Source organism: Papio anubis, chromosome 5 (genome assembly GCF_008728515.1).
Source record: "Papio anubis isolate 15944 chromosome 5, Panubis1.0, whole genome shotgun sequence".
Lineage (NCBI taxonomy): Eukaryota > Metazoa > Chordata > Mammalia > Primates > Cercopithecidae > Papio > Papio anubis.
In genome coordinates, this window is record NC_044980.1 from 142,672,376 (window position 1) to 142,686,729 (window position 14,354).

At 42.1% G+C, this 14,354-nt stretch overlaps 1 protein-coding gene across 1 annotated transcript in view; it reads right to left on the reverse strand.

Moving 5' to 3' along the window:
* PDE6A (phosphodiesterase 6A) overlaps positions 1-14,354 on the reverse strand; it is an 85,326-nt gene that overhangs the window by 60,300 nt on the left and 10,672 nt on the right. Inside the window, exons 4-5 of the mRNA XM_003900350.4 lie at positions 13,089-13,229; positions 3,083-3,157 (exon numbers count right to left, since the gene is read on the reverse strand). Of these exons, the coding sequence (XP_003900399.3) occupies positions 3,083-3,157; positions 13,089-13,229 (216 nt within the window). The remainder of the gene's footprint in view (positions 1-3,082; positions 3,158-13,088; positions 13,230-14,354) is intronic.

Sequence of the window (14,354 nt, forward strand, 5' to 3'; positions counted from 1 at the left end):
TTTTTAGGCAGGGCGCGGTGGCTCAAGCCTGTAATCCCAGCACTTTGGGAGGCCGAGGCGGGTAGATCACAAGGTCAGGAGATCGAGACCATCCTGGCTAACATGATGAAACCCCGTCTCTACTAAAAAGTACAAAAAACTAGCCGGGTGAGGTGGCAGGGCGCCTGTAGTCACAGCTACTCGGGAGGCTGAGGCAGGAGAATGGCGTAAATCCGGGAGGCAGAGCTTTCAGTGATCTGAGATCCGGCCACTGCACTCCAGCCTGGGCGACAGAGTGAGACTCTGTCTCAAAAAAAAAAAAAAAAAAAAATATATATATATATATATATATATTTTTTTTTTAAATAGTCAAGTTGCACCTTATAAGCAGTTCTAGAAAGCAAAGGTGGCTGCATTATATCCTAGGAGATAAGTTTCTGCCTGGGAGGGGGAGAAGGCAGAGTTCCAGGACCTTATTGACATCTTTGTCTTCCCCTAGGGCCACCTGTCCTTGGGCCTGTGCTGCCCACTGTGCTCCCAGCAGGCTCAGGGCTTCCTGGGCCTGGCTGCTGTCCTACCCAGGGTTTCCCACGAAAGTCTTTAGAAAGGTTAGAAATGGACATTTTTTAGGCCGGGCACAGTGGCTCATGCCGGTAATCCCAGAACTTTGGGAGGCAGAGGCGGGCAGATCACTTGAGGTCAGGAGTCTGAGACCAGCCTGGCCAACATGGTGAAACCTCATCTCTACTAAAAGTACAAAAATTAGCCAGGCACGATGGTGGGGCGCCTGTAATCCCAGCTACTCGGGAATCTGAGGCAGGAGAGTTGCTTGAGCCCAGGAGGCGGAGGTTGCAGTGAGCTGAGATCATGCCACTGCATTGCAGCCTGGGCAACAGAGTGAGAGTCCATCTCAAAAAAAGAAATGGACATTTTTTTGGAATCCCACAGGAGAATCAATTTTCTTTCCCAAAAGTAACAAAAAGATCAGTGTACTTTGGGTAACTAGGCTTTTTCCACACACTGTAGCTCAGTCAAAGTCTTTAAAGCCATATTCATGTACAAATTCACCAGCCTCTGGAAAGTCAAAACTGAGCCATCAAAAGTACCTTTGTTTCCTTCTACCTGAGCAGCTGACACAAGGGGCTTTGAAAGAGCCACAAATACCCATGGAAATATACCACTTTTTAAAAGACTGCTATTTTTTTTTCCATGAAGTCTATTTAGCCCGTATAACTTTTAAATACTTAAAACATACACACACTATTTTATTTTTAAAAGGAGATGAAGCAAGATGTAGCTGACATTGTGAGGCTTTTGACCTAAGATTTGGGAACATTAATTGGTTGGAATTCAGACAAAAGCTGTATTTCCAAGTGAATGTGGCAGATGAAGTGTGAGAGGGATGTTAGAAGGAAGAGGGAATGTTAAAGGGCCTAATTTAGGCCGGGTGCGGTGGCTCGTGCTTGTAATCCCAGCACTTTGGGAGCCCAAGACAGGAGGATCACTTGAGGCCAGGAGTTCAAGACCAGCCTGGGCAATATAGCAAGACCTCATCTCTATAAAAAATAAAAATAAAAACAAAATAAAATGCTGCAATTGGATGAGACTAGAGATCATAATCTTAAATGCCTAGAGAGGTCTGATTAAAAGAAAAAATGAAAGCAGGGCACAGATGTACATAAAAGAGAGTGGTGGGGGCCGGGCGTGGTGGCTCACACCTATAATCTCAGCACTTTGGGAGGATGAAGTGGGTGATCACTTGAGGTCAGGAGTTCAAGACCAGCCTGGCCAACGGGCAAAACCGTGTCTCTACTAAAAATACAAAAATTAGCCAGGTATGGTGGCAGGTGCCTGTAATCCCAGCTACTCGGGAGGCTGAGGCAGGAGAATCACTTGAACCAGGAGGCGGAGGCTGCAGTGAGCCAAGATCATGCCATTGCACTCCAGCCTGGGTGACAAGAGCAAAACTCTGTCTCAAAAAGAGAGAGTGGTGGGGACTGTGGCAAACTAGAGAGCTCAGGCCACATCCCAAGGAGGTAGCTGCTACTAGCCCCAGTCAAATTTGCCCTATTGGATTGTGGGTCCAGTTTTGATTAGTCATCCACCTTTTCAAAAGAAACTGAGAATTCAGATATTTATGGGAAAGACTTTGATTTTTAAGGGTTAGCCGCCAATTTCCCAGCACTTTGGGGAGCCAAGAAAGGAGGATCACTTGAGCACTAGGAGGTCAAGACCAGACTAGGCAACATACCAAGACCCTATCTGAGAGAAAAAGAGAGAGAGAGAGATAGAGAGAGAGAGAGAGGAAGGAAGGAAGGAAGGAAGGAAGGAAGGAAGGAAGGAAAAAAGAAAGAAAATAGAAAAAATATGTAAAAAACCTATGTAGCCAAGCAAGTATATCTATCAGCTGGATTTGGCTTTCTGGCTACCAATTTGTACATTATAGACTAGAAATGAGGGTTTTCTAAGCTCATATTGTCTATAACTCTAAATTCCTGCAAGGTGAAGCCTTGAGTAGGTTGCTTGACCTTTCTGGGTTTCTTTCCACAGCTGTGGAATGAGTATGTTGGTCCCTGCTTGGTCTACCCCACAAGGTTACTGTGAAACTCCAATAAGATATTAAACACTTTGCTTCTTGTTAGTATAGTGCTTAGAAAGAAAGAAAGAAAAAGGAAGGAAGGAAGGAGGGAAGAAGGAAAGAAGGAGGAAGGAAGGAAGGAGGAAGGAAAGAGGAAGGAATGAAGGGAAGGAAGGAAGAAGGAAGGAAGGAGGAAGGAAGGAAGGAGGAAGGAAGGAGGAAGGAATGAAGGGAAGGAAGGAAGGAAGGAAGGAAGGCCACTTTGCACATGTTAGGGATGTTAGGGCATGACAATTAGGAGGAATTGTTGCTGTTTTTTACTTTTTTTCTCTCAGTTGTTTTATTTTACTTTTAGCACCTGTCTGCTATTGAACATGAGGGATTATTCTAACTTCAAGGGAGACAACCCAACACAAAGACAAATACCTATCTGCTAAAAAAAAATTCTTCAACAGGGTTTACTGTGCCTTGCATTGGAAATATATTAAACATCAGATCATACTGAAAAGGCCAGAGAGAACGTACTCTTCCATCTGGAGTCCTGGGACCAGAGTAAGGTGGAACTTCACCCATCAGAACCGGCCACACATCAAAAAATTCCTAGGAATGAAAAAAACAATAATTACATGTTTTAAAAAGAGATCAAGGAAAGGAGATTAAGAAGTCCCACCTATATGAGTCAGCTAACACTGAAATTTAGAAAGTGAGAAGAACTCAGTGAAACCTAAACTTGGAAAGGCAGTAAGACTCACTACAGTTGGAAAATAGTCACATTTGCCCTTCAAAATATTGATGAACTGGGCCTGCCTAGTCATTAGCCAAATACACAGGAGCTGAACTGGGGCACCGTTAGTGTTATTGGACATGAGAGGGAAAGTAGGGTCTTTATGGCTAAGAAATTTACCTTAAGACCATGCTAATATGTGCTGAAAGGTTTAGCTAAAACAATGTCCCAAGCAGTATCATTTATAGTGGTAAAAAATTAGAGACCATCTAAGTGCCCAACAAGATAAGACTTATTAAATCAATTATGGTACATCTATTAACAATGATGTTACAGATGTGTGTGTACTGATTGAAAAGATGATACATTGATGATGATACACTGATGACTGAAAAATGTGAGAGGCCAAAAAGAATATATAATGTGACCCTAATGTTCAGTTACATATAGAAAATGTTGTGAATACATTTACAACAAATTATTATTATTATTATTATTTTGGAGACAGGATCTCACTCTGTTGCCCAGGCTGGAGTGCAGTGGCTCCATCTCAGCTCACTGCAACCTCCACCTCCCGGGTTCAAGCGATTCTCCTGGTTCAGCCTCCCAAGTAGCTGGGATTACAGGTGTATGCCACCACATCTGGCTAATTTTTGTATTTTTAGTAGAGATGGGGTTTCACCATGTTGGCCAGGATGGTCTCGAACTCCTGACCTCAGGTGATCCGCCTGCCTCAGCCTCCCAAAGTGCTGGGATTACAGCCATCAGCCACCATGCCTGGCCCACAACAAAGTATTAACAAGTGATTTTTCTCTGAGTGATTGGAGTCAGACTATAATTTATTTAGAAATTTTTCATAATAAACTTTATTGCTTTTGTAATCAGGAAAAAATAATTTTTCACAAATAATAAAGAAAAAAATGATGCCAAATATGGGCAATAGACCTATATCTGGGATCCAGTAAGAAAGGCTGACACCTGTAAGATAAGTGGCTGCTAAAGCAAAATACACAGGTGCCTTAGCCTGAGGCTATCTCTGTTTTTCCAGTTTCTCTGTAATAATTTGAGTTCCTACAAAACAACCTGCAACCTCAGTAGACAAACAAACCAAAACCCAACTTAGGAGTATATTATTGTAACAAATGGTGGAGTTTCAACCAATCACAGGCAGCCCAAATGATCAGGCCATGCCTAAAACAGGCAAATGCCCTATTGTTACTGATCATGTTATTTCTATACTTTGCTTCCATGTTCAGCTATGAAAGCTCACTGGCCATGCCATGCAGCAGAGCTCTTTGAACCTCTTCTGGTTTTGAGGGTTGCCCAATTCATGAGTTGTTCTTTGCTCAAATAAACTCTGTTGAATTTTTTTGTCTAAAAGTGTCCAAGGCCAGGCTCGGTGGCTCACACCTATAATCCTAGCACTTTGCGAGGCCGAGGCGGGTGGATCACTTGAGCCCAGGAGCTTGACACCAGCCTGAGCAACACGGCAAAACCCTGTCTCTACCAAAAATACAAAAATTAGCCGGGCGTGGTGGTGTGTGCCTGTAATCCCAGCTTCTCAGGAGGCTGAGGCAGGAGAATCACTTGAACCCGGGACGGGGAGGTTGCAGTGAGCTGAGATTGCGCCACTGCACTCCAGCCTGAATGACAGAGTGAGACCCTGTCTCAAATAAATACATTACATAACGTAACGTAACGTAACGTAACGTAACATAACGTAACATAACATAACATAAATAAAAGTGGCCAAGACACGGGCAGAAGGAAGAGGAAAATGAGCCAGAAAAGGAGCTGCACGGTCATGCAGCCTCATGAGAGGCCAACTGAGAACCACACAGGCTCTTCCCCACTACTTCCTCATGGCTTCCTTTTCACATAGAGCAACAAAGCTTGTGCGGGGTCAAGTCTGGGCCTGACAGAGGAGCTTCTATCCTCCAGTGCCTTTTCTGTTCATTCATCTGTTACTATCCAGGGATAAACCTTGATCTGTTAGCACTGGGTTACTGTGGGTAGGATGCCAAGCCCTCCTCGTTTCTCTCATTTGAACATGTTTGCCATGGTTTGTTTATTCTAATATCATCCAGAGAAGCAGAAGGGAAGCCACATGAAATGCAGAGTCCATGTTTTTGTCCTTCTCCCCAGTTGAGCTCTTTTTCTAGACTACCAACAACAGGAAGAAATTTAATTCTAGGTGAAAATTTAGAAAACAACTTTAATTCTAGGCAAAAATATAACCAGGCCCTACCTGAGCCCCACAACCTGCTGACCGCTAGTTATACACAGGTGAATAAGGCAGAGTTTGTATCCTGGAAGAACTGATTGTCTCATGAAGAAGGTAATGAATAGTGAGGTAAATGAGGCAAGAACCAAAACAGTGCTGGAAGGAGAGGATAAATGCTAGAGGAGCCCAGAAGAAGAATAAATATTGGCCTGACACCTCATGTGGGCCAAACACTGAGTGGATCCAAGGAGAAGATTGTCCCAAGAAGTTGTCAAACAAGGGGTTATACGGCAAGCTGGACGTATCTATGACTTCTCCCTTCTTCCTTCCATCCCTTCCTCCCTCTGCACTTTCTTCCTTTCTTTCTTAACAGGTTAATTGATATATAGTTCCCACATCATCTGATAATTTGTCCATTAAAAGTGCACAAATCAACAGCTTTAATGACTTTTTTCACAATGCCAATAGCTCAAGTAAAATCTTAACTACCTGAGGGGCAGGTTCTTAGAGTGTAGGTGGCCTAGATCACTTATTTTTATTTTTATTCATTCTTGCTATCATCATCTCACACTTTTTCTTTTCTTTTCCTTTTTCTTTTCTTTTTTTTTTTTTTTTGGAGACAGGGTCTTGTTCTGTCCTGTCTGGAGAACAAGCTGGAGGGCAATGGTGCAAGCCTGGTTCACTGTAGCTTCAACCTTCTGGACTCAAGCAATCCTCCTTCCTCAGCCTCCCAAGTAACTACGACTACAGGCATGTGCCACTAGACCCAGCTAATTTTTGAAATTTTGTGTAGAGACAGGGTCTCACTACATTGCCCAGGCTGCTCTTGAATGCCTGGGCTCAATCAATCCTCCTGACTCAGGCTTTCAAAGTGTGGGGAGTACAGGTGTGAAGCACTGTGCCTAGCCTCATAGGCCACTTCTAATTACAAAATCGTTTAATATTTTGAGGATGATGCAGTTCGATACTCTCTTTTTTTTGTTTTGTTTTGAGATGAGATCTCACTACGTTGCCAGGCTGGTCTCGAACTCTTTTTTTTTGAGACGAGTCTCCCTTCTGTCGCCTAGGTTGAGTACAGTGGCGCCATCTCGGCTCACTGCAAGCTCCACCTCCCGGTTCACGCCACTTCTCCTACCAGCCTCCGAAGGGGACTACAGGCTCACACCACGCCTCCGCTAGTTTTTTGTATTAGTAGAGACGGGTTTCACCATGTTGCCAGGGATGGTCTCTCGGGATCTCTCCTGACCTCGTGATCCACCCGCTTCGGCCTCCCAAAGTGCTGGGATTACAGGCTTGAGCCACCGCGCCCGGCCTTGGTCTCGAACTCTTATGCTTAAACAACCTTCTTGCCTCAGACTCCCAAATAGCTGGGACTACAGGTATGTATCACCTCCCCCAGCTCAGAGTATTTTTGCTTAAAAGTAGTTTTCCCGTTTGACAGGCAGGCAGTTTAAAATAAACAGAGAACAGATCACTATAGCACACAGTGGCCTAAGCCTGAGACCAAATCCTGCTGCAAACTGTGAATGGTAACTTCAAAATGGAGTCTTTTGAATTCAATTACACAAAAATCTTTTTTTAAAAACATTTTTAAAATCTTCCTTTTTTTCTGTTTTTTATTTTTTAGGCTAGTCAAGTGAAGCAGTGGGAGTGGAGAAGGAACAAAAAAATCTGTAACGGGTTGTGATTAATTAGGTGCAAACACCACTCAGACCAGCCAGAAATTATTTTAATCAAAAGTAATCATTCATTTGTATGAGTCCATTCATTTGCCACTTCCTGAAGGAGAAACAAAGGGCATGTTGTTGGGCTTAGCAATATTTGGCAAGATATTTATGAATCAAGGGTATGCCAAAATCAGATGAGGCTGGCCATAGTGGCTTATGCCTATAATCCCAACATTTTGGGAGGCCAAGGTGGGAGGATGGCTTGAGCCCAGGAGTTTGAGACCAGTCTGGGCAACATAGTGAGACCCTGTCTCTAGAATTTTTTTTTTAATCAGATAAATGGTTTCACTAGAATCAGAGGTTCCCTAAAACCAATATGTGGCCCAACAGTACAGAATCACTTAAGGAGCTACAGGCTGGGTTTGGTGGCTCACACCTGTAATCTCAGCACTTTGGGAGGCCAAGCCCGGTGGACTACCTGAGATCTGGAGCTCAAGACCAGCCTGGCCAACATGGTGAAACCCTGTCTCTAGCAAAAGTACAAATATTAGCTGGGTGTGGTGGCACGTGCCTGTAGTCCCAGCTACTTGGGAGGCTGAGGCACGATAATGACTTGAACCCAGGAGGCAGAGGTTGCAGTGAGCCGAGATCGCGCCACTACACTCCAGCATGGGTGACAGAGCAAGACTCCATTTCAAAAAAAAAAAAAAAGATCAAGAAGCAAACAAACAAACAAAATCCAAGAAAAGTGGGACCCATGTATATGAACATCTGGTATCTGATGATGCGACTTATCAAAATGATGGTACTTTAAAATAGTATACTTCCTCGGCCAGGCACAGTGGCTCACGCCTGTAATCCCAGCACTTTGGGAGGCCAAGACGAGTGGATCGCTTGAGGTCAGGAGTTCAAGACCAGCCTGGCCAACAAGGTGATATCCTGTGTCTACTGAAAAATACAAAAATTAGTCAGGCATGGTGGCACGTGCCTGTAATCCCAGCTACTTGGGAGGCTGAGGCAGGAGAATCACTTGAACCTGGGAGGCAGAAGTTGCAGTGAGCCGAGATCTCGCCATTGCACTCCAGCCTTGGTGACAAAGCAAGATTCCGTTTTTTGTTTTTTTCTTAAAGTATATATTTTCTCACTCCTTTTTTTTTTTTTTTTTTTTTTAATAGATGGGATCTCACCCTGTCACCCAGCAGGTTGGAGTGCAATGGTATGATCATGGCTCATTGCAGCCTTGAACTCCTGGGCTCAAGCCATCCTCCCACTTCTGCCTCCTGAGTAGCTGGGACAGGTGCATGCCCCTGCACCCGGCCTCTCCCTATTCTTAAGAGCCTGTTTGAATGTTCTAGCAGAAAAGCATGGCTACTCATATACTCTTACTCAAGAACAACCCTCCTTTGTCGGGGAAGGTCACCATCTTTGAGTGCAAAGACAGGAACACGCACGGAGCAGTGAGAAAGGAAAGGGACACCCACCTAGCCAGCCAGATCAGCCAAATCAACACTGGCAATCAATGGTGTCACCGATGTCACAGCTGGATCTCCCTCACAGCCCACACTACTCTTTAAGTGGAAAAATACAGGGAAAAACACAAAAGTTACCCCATCTCACACCATATACATACCTAACTTAAAAATCAATGAAAGATTAAACTATATTAAAACTATAAAAATACTAAGAGTAATAGAGGAGATTATTTCAGATTATCTTTAATGTTGGGGGTAGGAAAATCTTTCCTAAATAAAACTCAAAACTCGAAGCTATAAAGAGAAAATTTAAATTTTCTGTCTGATGAAAGATGTTATAAGCAAAGTTAAAATATAATTCACAGACAGGGAAAAATGTTTGCAGTATATGTGACAGATACATAATCCCTATCATATATAAAGCACTCCTACAAATTAATAAGAAATAGATTATTAAATTTCTTTTCTTTTTTTTTTTTTTTTTTGAGATGGAGTTTCACTCTAGTTGCCCAGGCTGGAATGCAATGGTGCAACCTCAGCTCACCGCAGACTCTGCCTCCCAGGTTCAAGCGATTCTCCTGCCTCAGCCTCCTGAGTAGCTGGGATTACAAGCATGTGCCACCACGCCCAGCCTAATTTTGTATTTTTAGTGGAGACGGGGTTTCTCCATGTTGATCAGGCTGGTTTCGAACTCCCGATCTCAGGTGATCCCACCTGGTTACAAGAGTGAAACTCTGTCTCCAAAAAAAAAAAAAAAGAGAGAGAGAGAGAGAGAATGGAAGCACCGAGTGGGAGAATACAGCCATGCGTCACTTATGACCGGGATATGCTCTGGGAAATGTGTGTGTCGTTGGGCAATTTTGTCATTGTGTGAACATCATAGAGTGCACTTGCATTACCCCAGATTGTATAGCCTACTACACACCTAAACATAGCTAAACATAAAAGATACAGTAAAAATAAGCTATAAAAGTTTAAAAATCATACACCTATACAGGGCACTTAGCATGAATGGAACCTGTGGGACTGGAAGTTGCTCTGGGTGAGTCAGTGAGTGAGTGGTGAGTGAATATGAAGGCCTAGGACATTACTGTGCGCTACTATAGACTTTATAAACACTGTACACTTAGGCTACACTAAATGTGTTTTTAAAATTTCTTTCTTCAATAGTAAATTAACCTTAGCTTACTGTAATTTTTAATTAATTAAGTAATTATTTTAGAGATAAGATCTTGCTCATTATAGCTCACTGCAGATTCGGACTCCAGGCCTCAAGCGATTCTTCTACCTCAGCCTCTTGAGTAGCTGGGATTGCAGGTATGAGCCACCAAGCCTGGCTTGTAACTTTTTTACTTTATAAATTTTTAAATTTTTCTTTACAAAATTTTTTATTTTTAAAAACTTTTTTGACTCTTTTGTAATAACACTTAGCTTAATACACAAACACATTATACAGCTGTGCAAAAATATTTTCTTTTTAAAAAAATTATCTCAAATTCTATTATTCTTTTTTCTTTTTTTATGTCTTTGGTGCTTGAATCAGAACAAAAATATTTGCTTTATATCTTTATTCTACAAGCTTTTTTTCTCTTAAATTTTTTTTTCTTTTACTTTCTAAACTTTTTTGTTAAAAACTAAGACACAAACACACACATTAGCCTAGGCCTACACAGGGTCAGGATTATCAATATCATCATCTTCCACCTCCACACTTTGTCCCCCTGGAAGGTTTTCAGCGGCAAAAACAAGTATGGAGCTCTTATCTCCTGTGATAACAATGCTTTCTTCTGGAATATCTCCTGAAGGACCTGCCTGAGGCTGTTTTACAGTTAACTTTTTTCTTTTTTAATAAGTAGAAGGAGTCACCTCTAAAATAATGGAAAAAAAAGTGTAGTATAGTAAATATGTAATCCAGTAACATAGTTTTCTATTATCAAGCATTATGTACTACAACTTATAATTGTGTGATATATATATATATATATATATATATATATATTTGTGTGTGTGTGTGTGTGATGAAGTCTCACTCTGTCACCCAAACTGGTGTGCAGTGGCACGATCTTGGCTCACTGCAACCTCCGCCTCCCAGGTTCAGGCAATTCTCCTGCCTCAGCCTCCTGAGTAGCTGGGATTACAGGCACCTGCCACCACACCCAGCTAATTTTTGTATTTTTAGTAGAGGCAGGGATTTCTCCATGTTGGTCAGCTGGTCTCGAACTCCTGACCTCGTGATCCTCCCACCTCAGCCTCCCAAAGTGCTGGGTTTACAGGCGTGAGCCACCACGCCCGGCCTATATGTGCTATGCTTTTATGCAACTGGCAGTGCAGTAGGTTTTTTTTATACCAGCATCACCACAAATGTGAAGAATGCATTGCACTATCACTAGACGATAGGAATTTTTCAACTCCATTATAATTCTATGGACCATGGTATATGCCATCATTGATCAAAATGTCGTTATGTGGTGCGTGACTGTATTTGCAATGCATGTATTTGAAAGTGGACTTGTGCGCAGAATTTGCAAAGAACTACAAATCAGTGAGATAAAAAAGACAACGTGATTTTTTTAAATGGGGGAAAACCTTGAACTGTCACGTCACAAAATAATACATCCAAATGGCCAATAAACGTATTTAAAAATATTCATCCAGTCATTAGGGGAATTCATGTTGATAACAAAAGAGATAAAGCCACACGCTCACCAGAATGGCTAAAGTTACTAAGAATAACAATAGCAAGTATTGATGAAGAAACCCTTGATACATTGCTGCTGAGGGTATAAAATGGTACAATCATATCATTTTGAAAATCAGATCGGCAATATCTACTAAAGCTAGTACTCTGAAATTCTACTCCTTGGTAAATACTTAACAGAAAGGGCACAACTGTGTACTAGTAATGTACTAGAAGTTTCATAACAACAATATTCATAATAGACCAGATCTGAAAACTCAAATGTCCACCAACAGTGGAAATGAATAAATACACTGTGGATTATACCTATAATGAAAATTCCACAGGAATAAAAATGAATGAACTCATGCTAAATGAAGCAATAAGGATGAATCAAAAGAAGCCAAACACAAAGGCATGTGTATTGTAGGATTCCATGTATATGAACCTCAAAAAGGCAAAACCAATATGGTATGAAAGGTCAGATGGTGGTAACCTTTCAGGAGGAGGCTGTGGGAGGTACCAAAGAAGGTATGAAGGAGGCTGCTGAGGTGCTGTTTGTCGTGTTCGGTTCCTTAATTTTGGTGGTGGTTTCATGGGAACGTTCACTCATTGAACTATTATATCAGCAGTTATAATTAATGTTCCTTTTCTGTGTCTATGTTATCCTTCTTTTTTTATTTTTATTTTATTTTTTGTAGAGACAGGTCTCACTATGTTGCCCAAGCTGGACTCGAACTTCCTGGCCTCAAGCCATCCTCCCACCTCAACCTCCTAAGGTCCTGGGATTACAGGTGTGAGCCACTGTGCCAGGCCTATGTTTCAATATAAAGGCTTATTAAAAAGAATTCATATGTGCTGACATGGAAAGACGTTTGTAAAACATTAAGTAAAAAATGGCAGACTATCAGAAAATGTTGTCCAGCAATTTTTTTACTCAGCTCATCAGAAGATTCTGATGAATTGTCAAGTTTGGGAGCCTCCGGACTATATCCAAGGTTCTGTGATCCATGTATTCACTCGATCCAATATGTTTGGAGAGTCTGCATTGGCCTGGGCACCTCAGCATGACAAGGTGTACAAAGTAAAACTGACTGAAATCCTTGGGTTTTCAGGATAGGAGATAATAAGCATAGATAACTTGGAAACTCTGTTTCAAGGCAGAAAATGATTAGCCTCATAGGGCAGAAACAACTAAACAAAGAGGAATAAGGAAGTTGTTTGGGGAAATGTATCTAAAAAACATCTCTGGGAGCTGCATTGAACTCTGCCTCCTTAGCTGCTATCTCTGCCACAAATCTGGCCCCTGAGCATGTGAGGGATCAGATGTTGGCATCTGCCTCCACTTAATTGCCTGGATGAGCTCTGTAATAGATAAATTGCAGCAAAGTTTACACGCAACTTTCAGGACATTTTTTGAGAATCCCTGACGTTGGCAACTTTCTCCTTGACTCTCAACCCGCATAGAAACTTCTTTATCACTGACCTTCATCACCTCATCAGTTTCTTTTCATGTACACTTTTTTTTTCTTTCCAAATGACTAAGGAAAATACAGATTGTTTTCGCTCACCTGTGTCCTAGATTGACTTTTCCCCTTTAAAGGCTGACACTCCTCTCCTCAGTAGAGACCTATGTAAAACTTTCTACAACCATCCCAATTCACCCAGCCTCTTCCCTGTGCAATTGAATGTGTGCCAAGACTCTCGCCGTCAGTCAGTGCCTGTTTAATCTTTTCTTGGAAATGTCTGTTGCTGCAGTTTTCTCACCTTCTGCTTGGTCATGTCTAAGAGACCCACAGAGTATCTGTCACAGTTGAGGAAAGCACGGACTGTGTACAGGGCTTTGTGGAACTGTCGTTCGATGTCCGTAAGTTCTTCAAAGACTTTACTCCCAGACCACAGCAGTATCTGAAAAAATACGGAAATATATTCATAGATTTTGAGGTGCAAAGTAGTAGCTCACTTAGCTGGAGAATAACAAAAATTCTGTGAAGTTCTGTAGAGTTTATTTCACTTAATCTTCATAATAATTTGGAGAAATAGACAGGTTATCTTCCATTTTTACTTTTAGATTTTTTTAAAGTTTATTTATTTATTTATTTATTTTTTAGGGACAGTCTTACTCTGTCATCCAGGCTGGAGTATAGTAGTACAATCATAGCTCACTGTAACCTCCAGCTCTCAGGCTCAGGCTCACTGTAACCTCCAACTCTCCCATCTCAGTCTCCCTAGTAGCTGGGACTACAGGTGCACGCAGATAATCTTTAAATTTTTTGTAGAAATGAGTTTTCACTTCTGGCCTCAAGCAATCCTCCTACCTCAGCCTCCCAAAGTTCTGGGATTATAGGCATGAGCCACCTTACCCAGCCCATTATCATGCATTTTTTTAAATTTTTTATTTTAAAAATAGAGATGGGGGTCTCACTATGTTGCTCCAGCTGGTCTCGAACTTCTGGGCTCAAGCAATCTTCCTGCCTTGGCCTCCCAAAGTGCTGGAACTACGGGCATGAGCCACCATGCCCAGTCCAATTATCTTCCATTTGTAGATAAAGAAACTGAGGCTCAGAGAGGTGAAGTAACTGGCTGCTTTACATTGGGTCCAACTGTTTCCCTTTCATTTATCTCATAGGTTTTTAATAAAAATAATAAGGAACTTCAATTGAGCACTATTGTCCTATATGCATTATCTCATTTACTATTGATGGCAACCTTTGAAGGGTGGCACCATAATCATCCCTATTTTTCAAATGAGGAGACTGAAGCATAGAAAGATTAAGTGGGCTGGGCGCGGTGGCTCAAGCCTGTAATCCCAGCACTTTGGGAGGCCGAGACAGGCGGATCACGAGGTCAGGAGATCGAGACCATCCTGGCTAACACGGTGAAACCCCATCTCTACTAAAAATACGAAAAAAAAAAACTAGCCGGGCTCGGTGGTGGGCGCCTGTAGTCCCAGCTACTCAGGAGGCTGAGGCAGGAGAATGGCGTAAACCCGGGAGGCGGAGCTTGCAGTGAGCTGAAATCCAGCCACTGCAC